Source organism: Sylvia atricapilla, chromosome 1 (assembly GCF_009819655.1).
Source record: "Sylvia atricapilla isolate bSylAtr1 chromosome 1, bSylAtr1.pri, whole genome shotgun sequence".
In the NCBI taxonomy this organism is placed as follows: domain Eukaryota; kingdom Metazoa; phylum Chordata; class Aves; order Passeriformes; family Sylviidae; genus Sylvia; species Sylvia atricapilla.
In genome coordinates this window covers 119,057,406-119,071,223 of record NC_089140.1, presented here as the reverse complement: position 1 = coordinate 119,071,223, position 13,818 = coordinate 119,057,406, and the positions used below count along the sequence as shown (strand labels likewise).

Sequence of the window (13,818 nt, the reverse complement as noted above, 5' to 3'; positions counted from 1 at the left end):
ATTGGGTGTATGGAGCCCAACTGCAGTGGACACGTGCAAGTAATAAAATGTGTCTGAACACAAACATACAGCTAACATCGGCCACAGTTATATGGGATCTCTGTCAGCACACAAAGGATTCTCTGTCCCAGTGTTTAAGAGTATCTGAATGCATTTCAGAGAGCATGCACGTGCACACACATTTCAGTCTGAGAAATCCCAATACAACCAATCATGGAAATCGGCCCATCTCTCTTTTCTTCTTCAAATGAAATAATATCCTTAATTACATAAAAGCCCCCAGTTCCATCTCTACAAAGCTATCACAGGGTCTGCATCATAAACCTTTTCTTTCCCTAACTGGCCTATGCATAATTGCTTCCATAGGCTCTCTTCAAAGGTCACGTACAGCTGAAACTACCCTTCCTTTTCAGTTCTATGAACCATCTCTCACGTCTCCAGATTCTACAAACCATCTCTCATGTCTCCGTAAGAGATTGCTTCCACTTATTTAGGCTTCTAGGATGAATTCTGCTATCAACAACACAGAGCAGCTTTTCTGCACTAGGGCACCAAAAGGAACATGGAACTTATGATCATTCAGAATTCCTTTTTTTTATATAGATACCTGACCAGAGGAATATTTCACAATCATCCATTTACCTCTCCACTCACACAAATATCGAATTAAAGGGTAGCTCCTTCGTAATGAAGGAGTTCATGGCACAGGAGCCAGTGTTAATAGTGGTGCTAAAGATGCCTTTAACTCTCTGGCAAATCCATGCCTAAGTAATATATCCAAGATCAAGTACTAGAGGTGTAGTCAGACCCTGCAAAATATACATACTCCTTACTATATAATCTTTACATAATAAATTATATTTTCTTGTATTTCCTCTGTCTTTCTCTCTCTTTGGTTATACTCTCAGCAACCACCAGCACTAGAACCTTTCTTTAAAAAAAACAAAGTACAGATTGCAGGTAACCATTTGACAGTAGGGATTAAGATTATAAAAAATAAAATAGAAAAGAAAAAGAACATGCTAACAATATAGCATTAACGTTTTTCATCCCATCCCCTCCCATTTCCTATCCTTTCTCACTCTCATGCTCAGTGTATTCATATGGTCTGTTTCCTCCTAATTTGTTCAGCTGTTCTCCCTAATTATTCAATTCCCTCTTCTGCTCCTTCACAGAATCAACTGGGCTCCATGATATTCCCCCAACCTATGAGGAACTGCACCTTTAAAAGACAAGATCCATATGAAGCTAATAAGCACACAAGCTTTGCAGATCTCTTATGCCCAACTAGTAGCTTGCAAAAAGAAAAGCAGTTGTCCTTCCCTCCCTTCCTTTACCCTCAGCCCACCTACCACCTACATTTCCTCTCCCAAGTCAGTGTCACAGTCCTCAAACTATGTGGTGACCCACTGAACTCAGCCTACCGAACAGCTTTCACTTCTTTGTAGACTTCATTTTCTTCTATTTCATATTCCTAAACTGGGTAACAGTAATGTGACACAACCACCAGTTCTGGAACAAGGACACTGGGAATGTGCAGCCAGAAATGAAGATGAACAAGACCTGCAGCAACTGGCTATTAGATCAGCCTCATAACCCATAGTCCTGAATACTAAACCATCAGTGTGTCTGGAGTAAAACAAACTATGAGAGAAGGAAAGATTCAATTAAAAAGGCTCCAACACAGTTGAAAGACCCAAACTCCAACAATTCCTGCCCCAGAAAGCAGCTCCTACAAAAGCCAACAAAAGAGCTATTGTATAAGTATATTGTACCAGATACTATAGAGAAATATGGTTTATGAATAGAGTGATTTCATTTATTGCATATTGCAAGGAGCTGGAAAATTAGGAAGGAGAAAGGATGTTTCACACAAATAAACAATTAAAAGTTTTGACTATCTGTATGAACAGAAATTTTGTAAGAGGTGGCTAATTATTTTAGCCTAATAGAAGGCTAAAATAGCCTTCTATTTATCACAGGCAATGCACATTTTGAATGTGTATTTCTCATAACTGTAACACATCTTCTCATAGTGCTATGTACACTATATATATCCCAAAATCTGAGGTGTTTCATTGGAAACTCCCTGTTTAAAGGCAAAGATAACTACTTGAGTTTTATGTGAATAAGCGAAGAAAACTGCCCAGATCAACAGAAGAGCAAAACCAGAGGGGTATCATAACCGCAGCCAAATGATTCTGCCTGAACATTTATAGATGGAACTAAAAATAAGTATTCAGTGAAACTGAGTAGACAAAGGAGAACTGACACAGCACAGCATATGGGACCTGACATAAAAGTTAAGGCCATTTTAAAGCATGACTGTAGCAAGCTTTTTAAAAGGATATTATCCTCCATACTAAAAGCAGATTTGGATGTTGTGTTGTCTTGGCAAAGGCATAGGTGTGCATTTCATGTGATCATGCTTTTTACCTGTGTCCTAGGATGAAAATCTGTAATCTTTGCTTCTCTTATCAGCTGTGTGCTGATTTTCACCGCCTTTAGTAATGTGTAGTAATGTGTGAGACAGCCCACTGCCTTAGTCAGGAGGCCAAGGGTTTCCTAACAATTGTTCTTGAAAATGTTCTTGCTTTCACTGGTTTTTAACTATGTCTTATGGTTTCAGGCAGAGAAGACTCTTAACACAGAACCTGTCCATCTGTCATACTTCACAGTTTGTATGACATTTCTCAGGAGAAAAAGCACATCTGTGCAAGGGGGATAATAGCCAATACAGCAAGTAACACCTCATTTTTTTCTGAGTAATTACAGACACTAAAGTGTCTGGATTGTGTTTGTTCCAAAAGTTGGTGAACATAAAAATATTTCCAGCCACCTCTTGTAGCCAATAGGTTAAAAAGTCTCTCTATCCCTCCTCACTCATACAAAAGCACATATGCTTTCCCGGAAAAATAAAATATCACCAGATTTTAAAAATATATATTAAAAATCACTGTACGAAAAAATCCTGAATAATCACTAGACAAATGAAAATGAAAAATTAGTCCCAACTTCTTAATTTGCATAAATAACACAAATGGAAAGACACAAGTGAGAATAAAAGAAATTGGGAAAAAAAGGAAATAATATTGATTAGACATTCAAAATAAGAGGCAAATTGTAAAAGAACATGATGTTAAAATACTCTCAAATATCATGCTTCTAACTCAATTTAAATACCATGTTTCTAGCTTCCATTTACTAAGCGACACTTTTAAATTAAGTAACATCCAATAACAGGTGTCTGTCTAGGTGTTTCTTTTCAGTCAATGCCATGATAAAGCAGATAATTAAGAAATCCACTTGCTCCAGAACAGTAAAATAGCACATCACATGTGGCAGAAATGCTGGTTAAGGTACTAGCTACTCCCTTCCCTCCTAGAAGCTCCTGAAAAAACAGAAGGCTGAGACTGTGCTGACCCCGGAATAGCAACAAGCCCACTTGGAAAAGCATAGATAAGTGACAGCAAAGAACATGTTAGAAAAAAACAACAGGCTGAGTTAAAACCATTAAAGTATTTTACTTTATATTTGCTACTTCACATTGATCTGTTGTACCAAAAAAATTACTGGATTAATCAAAAGAAACAAAACAACTGAAGAACTTACTTCAACACTGTCAATGTAATCCAAAACTTTGAAGATACTTTATAAAACATAAAGAAATAAGGCCAGTAGTAACGGGCTTATTTTGATCTAGAATGATTAATTATTAGACAGGTTGCCAGGAAAAATTCAATGTATTATCTGTTAGCTTTATACCTTACCATTGAGCAGAAAGGCTTTGCTGGCACATGATGATGAGAGCAACTCAATTGAGAACTACTTCTCATTTTCCCAGGTATTTTTTGATGCAAGATGGTTATATAAGCCTTCTGCTCTCCTCCTCAGGAAACAAAATAATTGTCATTTTGAGAGTTTAAAAACATTAATGTAACAAAAGGATGCTGTTATGATACTTTCACCTTATCATTCCATATTTAAATACAATTATTCCAATTTAACTACTACATGGATTTTTTTTTTTCTGTGTCTGTTGCCAATTTTTTTTTTCAAAAGCAATTAAGAGTGCCCAATTTTCCATTTCAGGCAAGTAATAATTTTGCCATTATGGAAACAAGGTTTATGTGGCTACTATCTATGTTCTTAGCCACACAAGTCCATACCTGTAATCTATGGTCTCTTTCACTGTCTTTTTTCCAATATACTTTTAAAGTCATCAACTAACTTCAGACAAATTCCCAGAGGAGTAAAATCACAAAAATGCAACTCCTTTTAAATGCTGAGAGATTAACTAGTCAGGTAGCAAGAACAATGTAATTTTCTTCATTCAGGAACATTTTTTTCTTAATATTAGATTACACAGGAGAGTAGAATTATGACTGCCTCAACCACTGGGAAATTTCTGACATTTGCATCTTGCTGGTCACCACAAAAGCCAAGTAAAAAGCATAAAGCCATTGCTCATGGAAGAATTTGTTAATGGAAAAGAGCGCGCCTGTAGTTTTAATTAGGGCCTTTCACTTGTTTTCCCTTAAGGATAACTTTATCTAAGGCAACTATGAGAATATATGATGAATTTTACAAAATGCAAAGGACATCTCTACAACTATTTTTACCTTTAACTTACATTACCCTTAGGTCTTTGACTTCAGTGCACATTAAGGCTACAAAAATGTCCTACTGTAACAGGCACCAACAAAAATAAGAATTAGAACTTAAATGTGATTCCCTACCCACTCCTGAGTAAGACTGCAGCATTTCTAGATCACTGCTGGTTTCCACACATCCTTTGAAAAACAGCTAATACTGGCTTCCCTGCAACAGGAACTGCCAGGCTGAAACAATGTCACTAAAGTTAGTGTCTAAAACCATCCTTGTGTCTAAGTACCGAAAAACTCAGCCTTTCAAAGGCTCCATCTAGCTGCTTGAAATGAAATGCTTCACTAAAGACATTTGTGCAATCCATAATACAGACCCTTTCATGCTAGCAACAGACTCTAACCCATTAAGTATAATACAAAAATAAAATAAAATTTTATCTGAGAAACCTCAAAAGAAAATAATTCTTTGAGGGCATCTCTATCATTCAAATTGCAGATACTGCAATTTAAAACATAGTTTTACAGTGTCAGAAATTTTGAACTGGTTAATTAGACATACCAATAATGCTATTTCATTTGGGGAAAGAAAAATCACCATGGATTAAAAAAAAAAAAAAATCCCATTGTAATTGTTTCAGTAATTATGTCTGCTAAATGGAAGAAAAAAAAAAAAAAAAGCTAAGGGTGCTATTATGAAGCCTTTATGTTGTTTGAGCTATTTTGAAGCCTTTATGTTGTTTGAAATAAAAATTACAGTTCTAATACCACATTACTTGGAGAAAAAAAAAACTTAGGGAACTATGGGTTTGGCATGTTTATTTTGAGAACAGTTATTCTGGCTTTTTATAACTCAAAGAAATTACAGGACTTGGGTTTGCATAACAACAACGTACCTGCTCTATGCTTTTTAGCTGCAGCTCTAGAAATAAAAAAATTCCAAAACACTAAATTTATCTCAGAGCTCTTTAAGATTTATTGCAATCTGTTCTTAAGAATGCTGATCCAGCTTTCATATTCACAGAAACTAACTGTCAGGTTGCCCAAATGAAAACACAACTGGATGCAAAAGAGATCCAGTCTTACAGAGGAATAGATGTATGGATACAGACAGCAGGATTATTCATTGAGATTATTAGCACACAAAAAGAACTTGTTGGATTGGATGCTTGAAATGCAAAGTGGGTCAATACTTCACTCAGACAGAAATGAGTGGGTGCTTGATTCTGAATACTCTGTCCCAGCCAATTTTAGGCACATACCTCCTGTTCACATTTTAGAAAGATGGAAAAAAAAACAACAGTGAAGCTTCATCACAGAAATAATTCATTTTTAGAATTCTTGTTACATTCCAAGTTAATGTGAAAAAAATATAATCTAAAAAAAAAAATCAGGTAGTGCTATGGTATGTGTTACCACAAAAATCACAGAAAAGAGGCATTTCTAAAGGGCATTCCTCAAATCTAAACTCATTGTCTAACCACAGTATTCTCAGATGCCAAAAATCTCTCACCTTAGAAAAATGACTAAGCTTCCAAAAGCAAAACAAAAAAAATAAAAGAAACCCACAACACACAAAACCTACACAGAATAGGGTAAAGATGGCCATGAAACCTGGCAGAATATAAGGGGCTAACTTAAGACCTTACTGTCAGCACTAACAGCATGCCCCAGGGCATTTAGAAGCTGAGTTACAGAGGTCTTACCTGCAAAAATCTTGGGCATCTGAAAGATGAAATAGCAGAGAAATAACAGTTTTGAAAAGCCATGACCTGGGGACATACATTCAAAAGGGAAAATGAGGCTGCAGTATTGAAGCTGTTTTGCAACCAGTCTTAAATCTCAAAATTGACACAGTCTCAGATATACACAGTAATTCCCACCCACCTTCCTTCCCACCGCTAACCCATAAATAAGAATTTACCTTGTAAAAATGTTTGGAATCAAGTGAATCTGTGCTGAATAACCATTCACAGCTTAGTGCATAGGGCTTCCTACTATGTGCTAACAGATCCTGGTAGTCAGTAGAAAACCAATGCCTGCTGAGTCAGCTTAAGCTCATTAATTCTTTCTCCAGGAGGTTACTCTCCATGTTTCTTCATAGAGAAGAAAAACTTTCTAACCAAGGCAGAGCTTAAGGTCTTCCTGCATCTCATGTGTTAGCACTTCTCTTGAACTCTTCCACACAAATCAGGAAGGTAATTCAAGTGTCAAACTACACAAAACTTCAGCAAAGATGCTCTTAAGTAGGTACTGCTGGTTAATGAAGTACAAAAATTCCTAACCACTGTAACAGAAGGCCACAAATACAGGACAGAAGGGAGAAATCAGACACAACCAGGATAACTGCAAGCAACTAGAACACAATGACCTGCCAGCAAGAGCAACTACTGCTCTTAACTGTAATGTAGGGTAATTGTACTTCACCTTCAGTACACCACCAACTGTTCCATCCATCAGCATTCCGTGCCTCTGCAATTGTCTAAAATCAATGGTGTAAAGTCACTCTTGGTCTCTGATTATGCAAGTATGAAATACAATCTGTTTATGCATCACTATCCCTGCTTCATCTCAGAAAGCTCACAGGTCCTCTCTCCATGTTCTTCTTTCCTGTGACTGCCCTCAGCTACGCAGTAGGATTTCCTGCACTCCCTAAAATGTTGACTTGAAGCATATATTGAGCAATTACATCCACAACCTGCTCAGCAAATAACACTGGGGAAAACTGAATCCAAGTCCACTCTGTTCTGAGTTGGTATTAGGAAATTAGTACTCCCTAAAAAAAAAACAATTATGACTGTCATCCATAACAAGTGATGGTTGATTAGCATCCAAAACAGAAATAGCTGTTCCTGGATGAAAGACGAAGCACAGGTCTCCTTTTGCAATGTGTCAGAACTTTCAGACACACGACAAACTGAGGTGTTAGTGACTATATCTGACTGCGAACACATGGAATTCCTGAACCACCACAAAGCACATCTAATAGGAGTACTAGTATAGAGTGCAAGATTCATCCATGCATAGTTGTTGATCAATTTCCATGAACTTCAAATACCTGTCCTTCTTCTAAGGACTACAAGATGAAGCACAGGTTGCAGATCTTCAATAAACTATTGAGAACAAAAAGTACATCAAAAAATTAAGTATGTAAGTGGATTTTAAATGGCCAATCAGGAAACAGAGGAGATAAGAATTACGATCTTCCTCCTCCCAGTGTAATGGATTAAAATAACTGTAAACAGCTGCAGGAATGCCATAACCCTAGATCTTAAAACCAGTCACTAGGGTTCAGGTTGAAGTGGATTTCACGCCGAGAGTCTTCCTGGTATACAGGAGTGCACTGAGAACCTGTAGGCAGCCTGCACAGTTATGCAAGAGCCTTTCACATTCTTTCTATCACAATGAAATTCCTACATTACAATGATTACTGAAATATGTAGTGATACATGAAATGCTGAAACAAATACAACTCCTTAAGCTTTTGCTCCGCTATTGATAACTCTAACATCCTGCAAGAATCCAAATAGAGACATGCATCTCATACTACAAAGAAACTAGGTTAAAACACAGTGACTCAGAACAGAGATGTCAAGTAGTACGCTTGAATTTTAATGTGCAAACCAAGGGGTTAAGGAAGTTTAGAAGAAAATTAGAGTTATCAAGGGCCTAACTCTTGAACAACCCCCAAACACTGAATTCCCATTGAAATAAACAAGTTATGAACACAGACCTAGCAACACAGCTGATTGAACAGAATCTTATGTGAATTCCTTAACTAAAATCACCTGCTGTTCCCTAGTACCCAGTTACTGTTCCATCAAATGGGGCGTTATTTATTGCAAAATAAAAATATCTAACACTGCTAGCACTTGAACCAGCACAGTCTATTTCAACTGCCTATACTCACAAAAAAACATAAAAATTGACCATTTAAGAATAATTTTCTAACAAAATTTGAACCTTTCTTACACGGAGGGGGGACGGATGGTAAAATATACACTGAAGATGAAACATCCACCACACCGGAATAAAAGAGATTTCACACAGAGTAAGCTTGACTGAGAACAAGTTAAATACTGAAAAAGGGAGACTTGTGCCTTGTGATAATACTGCCAGAGAGCAGTGCATAATATATGCGCATTCGGATGTTTAGAACTGCATGAGAAACAGGATGATAAAACGGTAATAATCACGATTGCTCTAGTACCCTTTCAAATTCCAAGTATTCACAGCTTATGTACTGAAATAGTAAAATATGCACATCTGTGCATCTACAAATCCCTGCAAGCGCATCGTTGTAAGGAAACGGAAAATCTGTAGCAAAACCACGGTGTGTAACTGCAGATAAAAATTTCAGAAAACACCACCGACACGGACTTTTCGCAGGACAGACTTCTTTCCGAGCGCTCGGCGCAGAGGGTGTGTTTCCCGGTGGGAGGCACCCACCTGTCCCTCACCGCCGGCCGGTCACGGAGGGGCAGCGCCTCGGGGCTCGCCGCGGGCCGTGCCGCGCCCGGTGGCCGCTGCCCGGTGCCCGCTGCCCGGCGCCCGCTGCCCGCTGCTCGGCGCCCGCTGCTCGGCGCCCGCTGCCCGCTGCTCGGTGCCCGGCGCTGCCGCCCTGGAGCCGGGGGGCTCGGAAGCGCCGCCTCCGCTCGCGGCGCACGGCGGGTGCGCGGTGGGAGCGCGGCTCCCCGTGGCCGGACGGCGGGGCCGGGCCGCTGTCCCGCGGCCGCCGGGGCGAGGCAGCGGCGTGGCGGGCGCGGCCCCGGGGACTCGGCCCGCGGGCGGGAGGGCGCAGGGGCACCTGTTTGACGACCCGCGCGGGATCGTGCGAAGCAGAGGGGCGGCGCGTCCGCGGCGGGGCGAGGAAGCGGGGCTCACCCTCGGGACAGCAGGGAAGGGAGGGCTGCGCGGAGCTCCGGCGCTCGGAGGGGCGTGGAGGAGGGACACGAGGGCACAGGCGTGGTGCGGGGCGGCAGGACGGGGCGAGGGGTGCCGGCACTGCCCAAGCAGCGCCTCAAACTCATCCCCTCCCCTGCGTTCACCGGGGCTGCGCGGGGGGCCGCGGCCATCGTGGGGACACCCCCGCCCCCACCGCGGAGGAGCTGGCCGGCGAGACAGCACCTTACCTCGAAGAGGGGACCGATCTTATTCTTCTCCAGGTAGGCTTGGATCCTGGTCTGCTGGTGAGACGCCATGAAGAGCTCCGGGGGCGGGGGTTTGAGCTCGTCTCCCCCGGCGGCGGCTGCAGTCCCTCCGGCTGCTGGCGGCTCGCTCCCCCGCTGCACAAGGGCTGCCACAGCGGGAGAGGGCGGAGGCGCTGCCGAAGTGCCCGGGACGGAGCTAACTCAGGTAACTGGGGGCGGGGAGCCGGGTGCCGGTCGCCCGCTTAGCCGGGCGCGGGGCTGGCTGCCCTCAGGGAGCAGCGGGCGGGCGCTGCCTGGAGCGGAGCATGGTGCAGGGAGGAGAGGAGCCGCAAAGGCGGCCCCCGAGCCCGCGCCGCTCCGCGCTGCGTGTGTCTGTCAGTCCGTCTCTGTCTGTGTTTCTGTGCCAGGCAGCGCCTTGGTGACGGGAGCGGCCGCGGCTCACGCTGCCGCCCTCGCCACAGCGCCGCTGCCGAGCCGAGAGCCGCGGGCTGCTGTCAGCTCCGGGGGCTGCTGTCAGCTCGGCGGCCGCCGGCGCCCCTTGCCGCCCGGGCTCGGCGCACAAAAGGCGGGAGCGGGGGAAGGGGGAGGAGAGCGGGCGGGAGGCGGGGGCTGCTCTGCCTCCGCCGCTCCCCTGCCCGCCCGGGGACGGGCTTGCCCCCGGCGGAGCCGCGGCCCTCCCTCCCTCCCCGCCGGCTTTTGCGGGGCCCCGCCTGGCTCCGGTGCCCCGGGCGGGCGTGAGCGCCGCGGGCCGCCCGGAGAGAGGCACCTGAGCCGCACGCGAAAACTTCAGCGGGGGGAAGGTCGCGGAGGAGTGAAACGAGTCGCGCTGCCAGCAGAGAAGGGGGTTGCGAGGACTACGGACAGCTCTTTTCCTTAATTTCTGTTTAAATTATCTTTAAATCTTAAAATGCCACCTTTCTTATGATGCCAGTGAAATTCTCAGTTAGGTACAATGAGCATCTTAGTGGAATAATTGGAGTAGCTATGCAGGTGCATCCTGGTCGCAGGTTGTGTTGAGTTCCAGTAAGCAGCCAAGGGCGCTCTGCCAAAACGCCATGGAGCAATAGAAATAAGAAATATTCAGCTGGCTTCCGAGAGTAGTGAGTTAATGGGTACATCAAAGAACCAGTATTTATTCTGTCTTCACTTCAAGTAATTAGTATCCCACCATTTCTGGAAGCAGGATCATAACCAGCTTTTGCTGCCTTTTTTTTTTTTCCCTCTCCCTCTCTCTCTTTAGAGAAAAACAAACAAAAACATGCTTCTTGGGGCTTCACACTTCTGTTTTGCACTAACTGATTCTGCTGTACTAACATTAACCTGTTCGGTAAAAAATAAAAAAAATTAATAGGGATTTTTTTTAAAGAGACAAAACAGCTTTGAAGACTATTGGGAACATTTAACACATCTGCTGAATCAGGCTGCCTGTTCTCAATCAAGCAGTGTTCTTCAAATGCAAGAGTACAAGCATCTCCTGATACAGGAACCGCTAAAGAAAGGGATGAATTTTGTCAGGAGTCAAAAGATCCTGAGTTCTCCTACCACAGCCATTGACTGTTTGACTTCAAAGTCCTCCGTACTGACCTAAACCTCATGCTTCTACCTAGAAGGAGGTCAGGTGTAAGTGTATTACAAAGAGCTTGCAGTGTATCCTGTAGTGTAAGCAATAGCCTGGAGAATTCTTTGATGGTTTGCTGGAATGTGCTCATCCCAGTCTTACTGAGGCAGTCTTTGTTTCCATAGTAGTTACTTAAAAATGGCACATTTTTTTTTTATTTCGATTCTTAGTGGGTAGTCTTCTAAAATTCATATCATCTGAGTTTTAGTGTATCTTCTTCAGCAAAGTACTGCCTGGTGCCACTTAAATAATATGGTGCTAAGCTAGTTTAATCAGCCTAATGAGGATCATACTTTCATAAGGGTAATTGCCAGTGATGCAGGTTCTCTACAGTGGCTCTAATGATTCCTATCAGATGAGGATGTTTGTAAAATTTCATAAATCTCACCAGAACCCAGATTGCTCTAATAAATAAAAGTCTCCTACTTTGTAAAATGATGCCCCTTCCCATGATGCAAAAATGAGAACACATGTTTCTATAGCCTTAGACAGCCTGATTTCTCAAAGTAGCAGCACTTCCAGACCTGCTTGGATGTGGCTGTATCAGGACCTGCAAACTCTCGCTGCTCTGTGTAGACCAGGAAGAGGACTGAAGAAAAGAAACAAGACTCTCAGCAATACTAATAGAAAAGAGAATTTATTAAAGGAGGTTTTAAAGATAACTGTCTATGGTTGCATATTATACAGTTAGATAGATAGATACCAAGATCTCACTGTTAAAACCTCAGTGTTTTGAGGATTTCTGTGTTTTGGTTTCTTTTTTCATTTTTCCCACTGAATCACAGAATGGTTGAGGTTGAAAAGGACTGGTCCAAGCCCCCTACTACAGCAGAATCACTCACAGCTCGTTGCCCAGCATTATGTCCAGATGACCTTTGAATATCTACCAAGGATGCTGGGTTTTTTTGGTGCCCATTGTCGTTTTTGCTTCCTTTTTCCCTGGACCATTTTTCCTTCTCTTAATTCTCATCCAGACATATTATCTAGATTTTCCAGTTGGCTTGGGAGGCACAGTGGCAGTTCTGCTGTGGCTGGGAAAGCTTCCAAGGCCAAATGCAGAATTAACTTTCTAAACAGACACATCTTGTAACCCCCACAGCTCCCATGAGATTTAAGTGACAGGTTATACTTTGATATGGATTAGGTACTTTAGGGAGGCATGAACACAGTTCCTTACCGAGAGCTTTATGCTACTGTTACCTAGTTGAAGGTCTTCAGCAGTTCCCTGACAGTAAAGCCTTTTGAGTGCTAAAATATGGGAGTTCAGGCGTCTCCTGCAGAGAACCCGGGCTGAGTGACATGGTATAAGAGGAAAAGGAACTTCACTGATGCCACTCTTTCCTCTTTTTTTCCAAAAAAGCACAAAAACTGTTGCTAGACTTAAGACATGCCACACCAAGATAGCAATCAATAAATCCATGTGATTTGCAAATAAACATAGGAAGTTGGATATGTCTCTGCTGTCCTCTTAGTTGTTAGGAGAAAAGGATTTTTAAATTTTAATTAAGATATTTTGAGGTTTTAAAACTGGTATTAATACAGTCTTCTAAAATTAACTTTTATCTCAATACTAAAGGAAAAATATCTCTTGGATTAAAATTACTGGTTTAGGCATGCCTGAATTTTTATTACTTTCAGCAACCTTTCTGTATGAGCAACTGAACGCTAAATTACTTTACAACCTAAGTAATAAAATATAGTCTCTATATTGCTCTTTGCATGGTCCTGGTTTCATTTCATGGGTATTTTTCTTTCAGGAGCAGTATACAGCATGCATATCTACAGAGCACTCAGCAGTGAACTGCAATAACAGAAATGACTGAAAGCACTTGCACACAGGCATCAAAAATGAAAAGTATCTCAAATTTAAAATATATTCACCTCACAAATGAGATTCCCAAAAACAAGGAGAAAGAGTTAAAAGAACAGGGTTAATTTTAAGATGCTCATGACCACACTCTATTCAGTTCTTATCCTGTGTCTGTGCCTGTGATATCTGAGCTCCCTGCCTCTTACCATTGCGTGTTGGTGGGTTTCTCACCTTTCACTCTTTTCTTCAAGAGAACAGTGTGCATTTTTTGATAGGTCGTTTCTGTTTTGACTTACTCAGTTCAAAGACTTTGCTAGAGTAGGGACCCATTAAATAATTCCATAGTATTCTGCATGATTTCAGTCCTGCCATCCATTTTTCAGGAATAAGTTTGCTGCAGTTCCAATGCTGAGCACTGAATTTTCAAAGTTGCAGTTAGTTGCAGTACCCATTCATCATTGCCAGAGTTAAGTTACCCAGGCTTCATACGCAAAGGTGTTCTTCAGGAGTCAGAGCTGCCACTGTGTAGCAGAAAAGGAAACTGATGACTTGGCTGGCTGTAAAGATACTCCGTGGGTCACAAATACCGAGTGCCAAGTCAACAATTTTTTCCCTTCTGGCTAAAATTTGATACAT

The 13,818-nt window shown here is 42.1% G+C and overlaps 1 protein-coding gene and 1 long non-coding RNA gene across 2 annotated transcripts in view; one reads left to right on the top strand and one right to left on the bottom strand.

Moving 5' to 3' along the window:
* Positions 1-10,177, bottom strand: part of C1H8orf34 (chromosome 1 C8orf34 homolog) — a 148,558-nt gene extending 138,381 nt beyond the window's left edge. The window contains exon 1 of the mRNA XM_066332160.1: positions 9,737-10,177. Within this exon, the coding sequence (XP_066188257.1) occupies positions 9,737-9,805 (69 nt within the window). The 5' untranslated portion in view covers positions 9,806-10,177. The remainder of the gene's footprint in view (positions 1-9,736) is intronic.
* Positions 10,178-10,497: 320 nt separating this feature from the next.
* Positions 10,498-12,032, top strand: LOC136370811 (uncharacterized). The gene is made up of 2 exons (XR_010745240.1): positions 10,498-10,866; positions 10,995-12,032. It is a non-coding gene; the product is annotated as an uncharacterized lncRNA (long non-coding RNA).
* Positions 12,033-13,818: the final 1,786 nt, after the last annotated feature.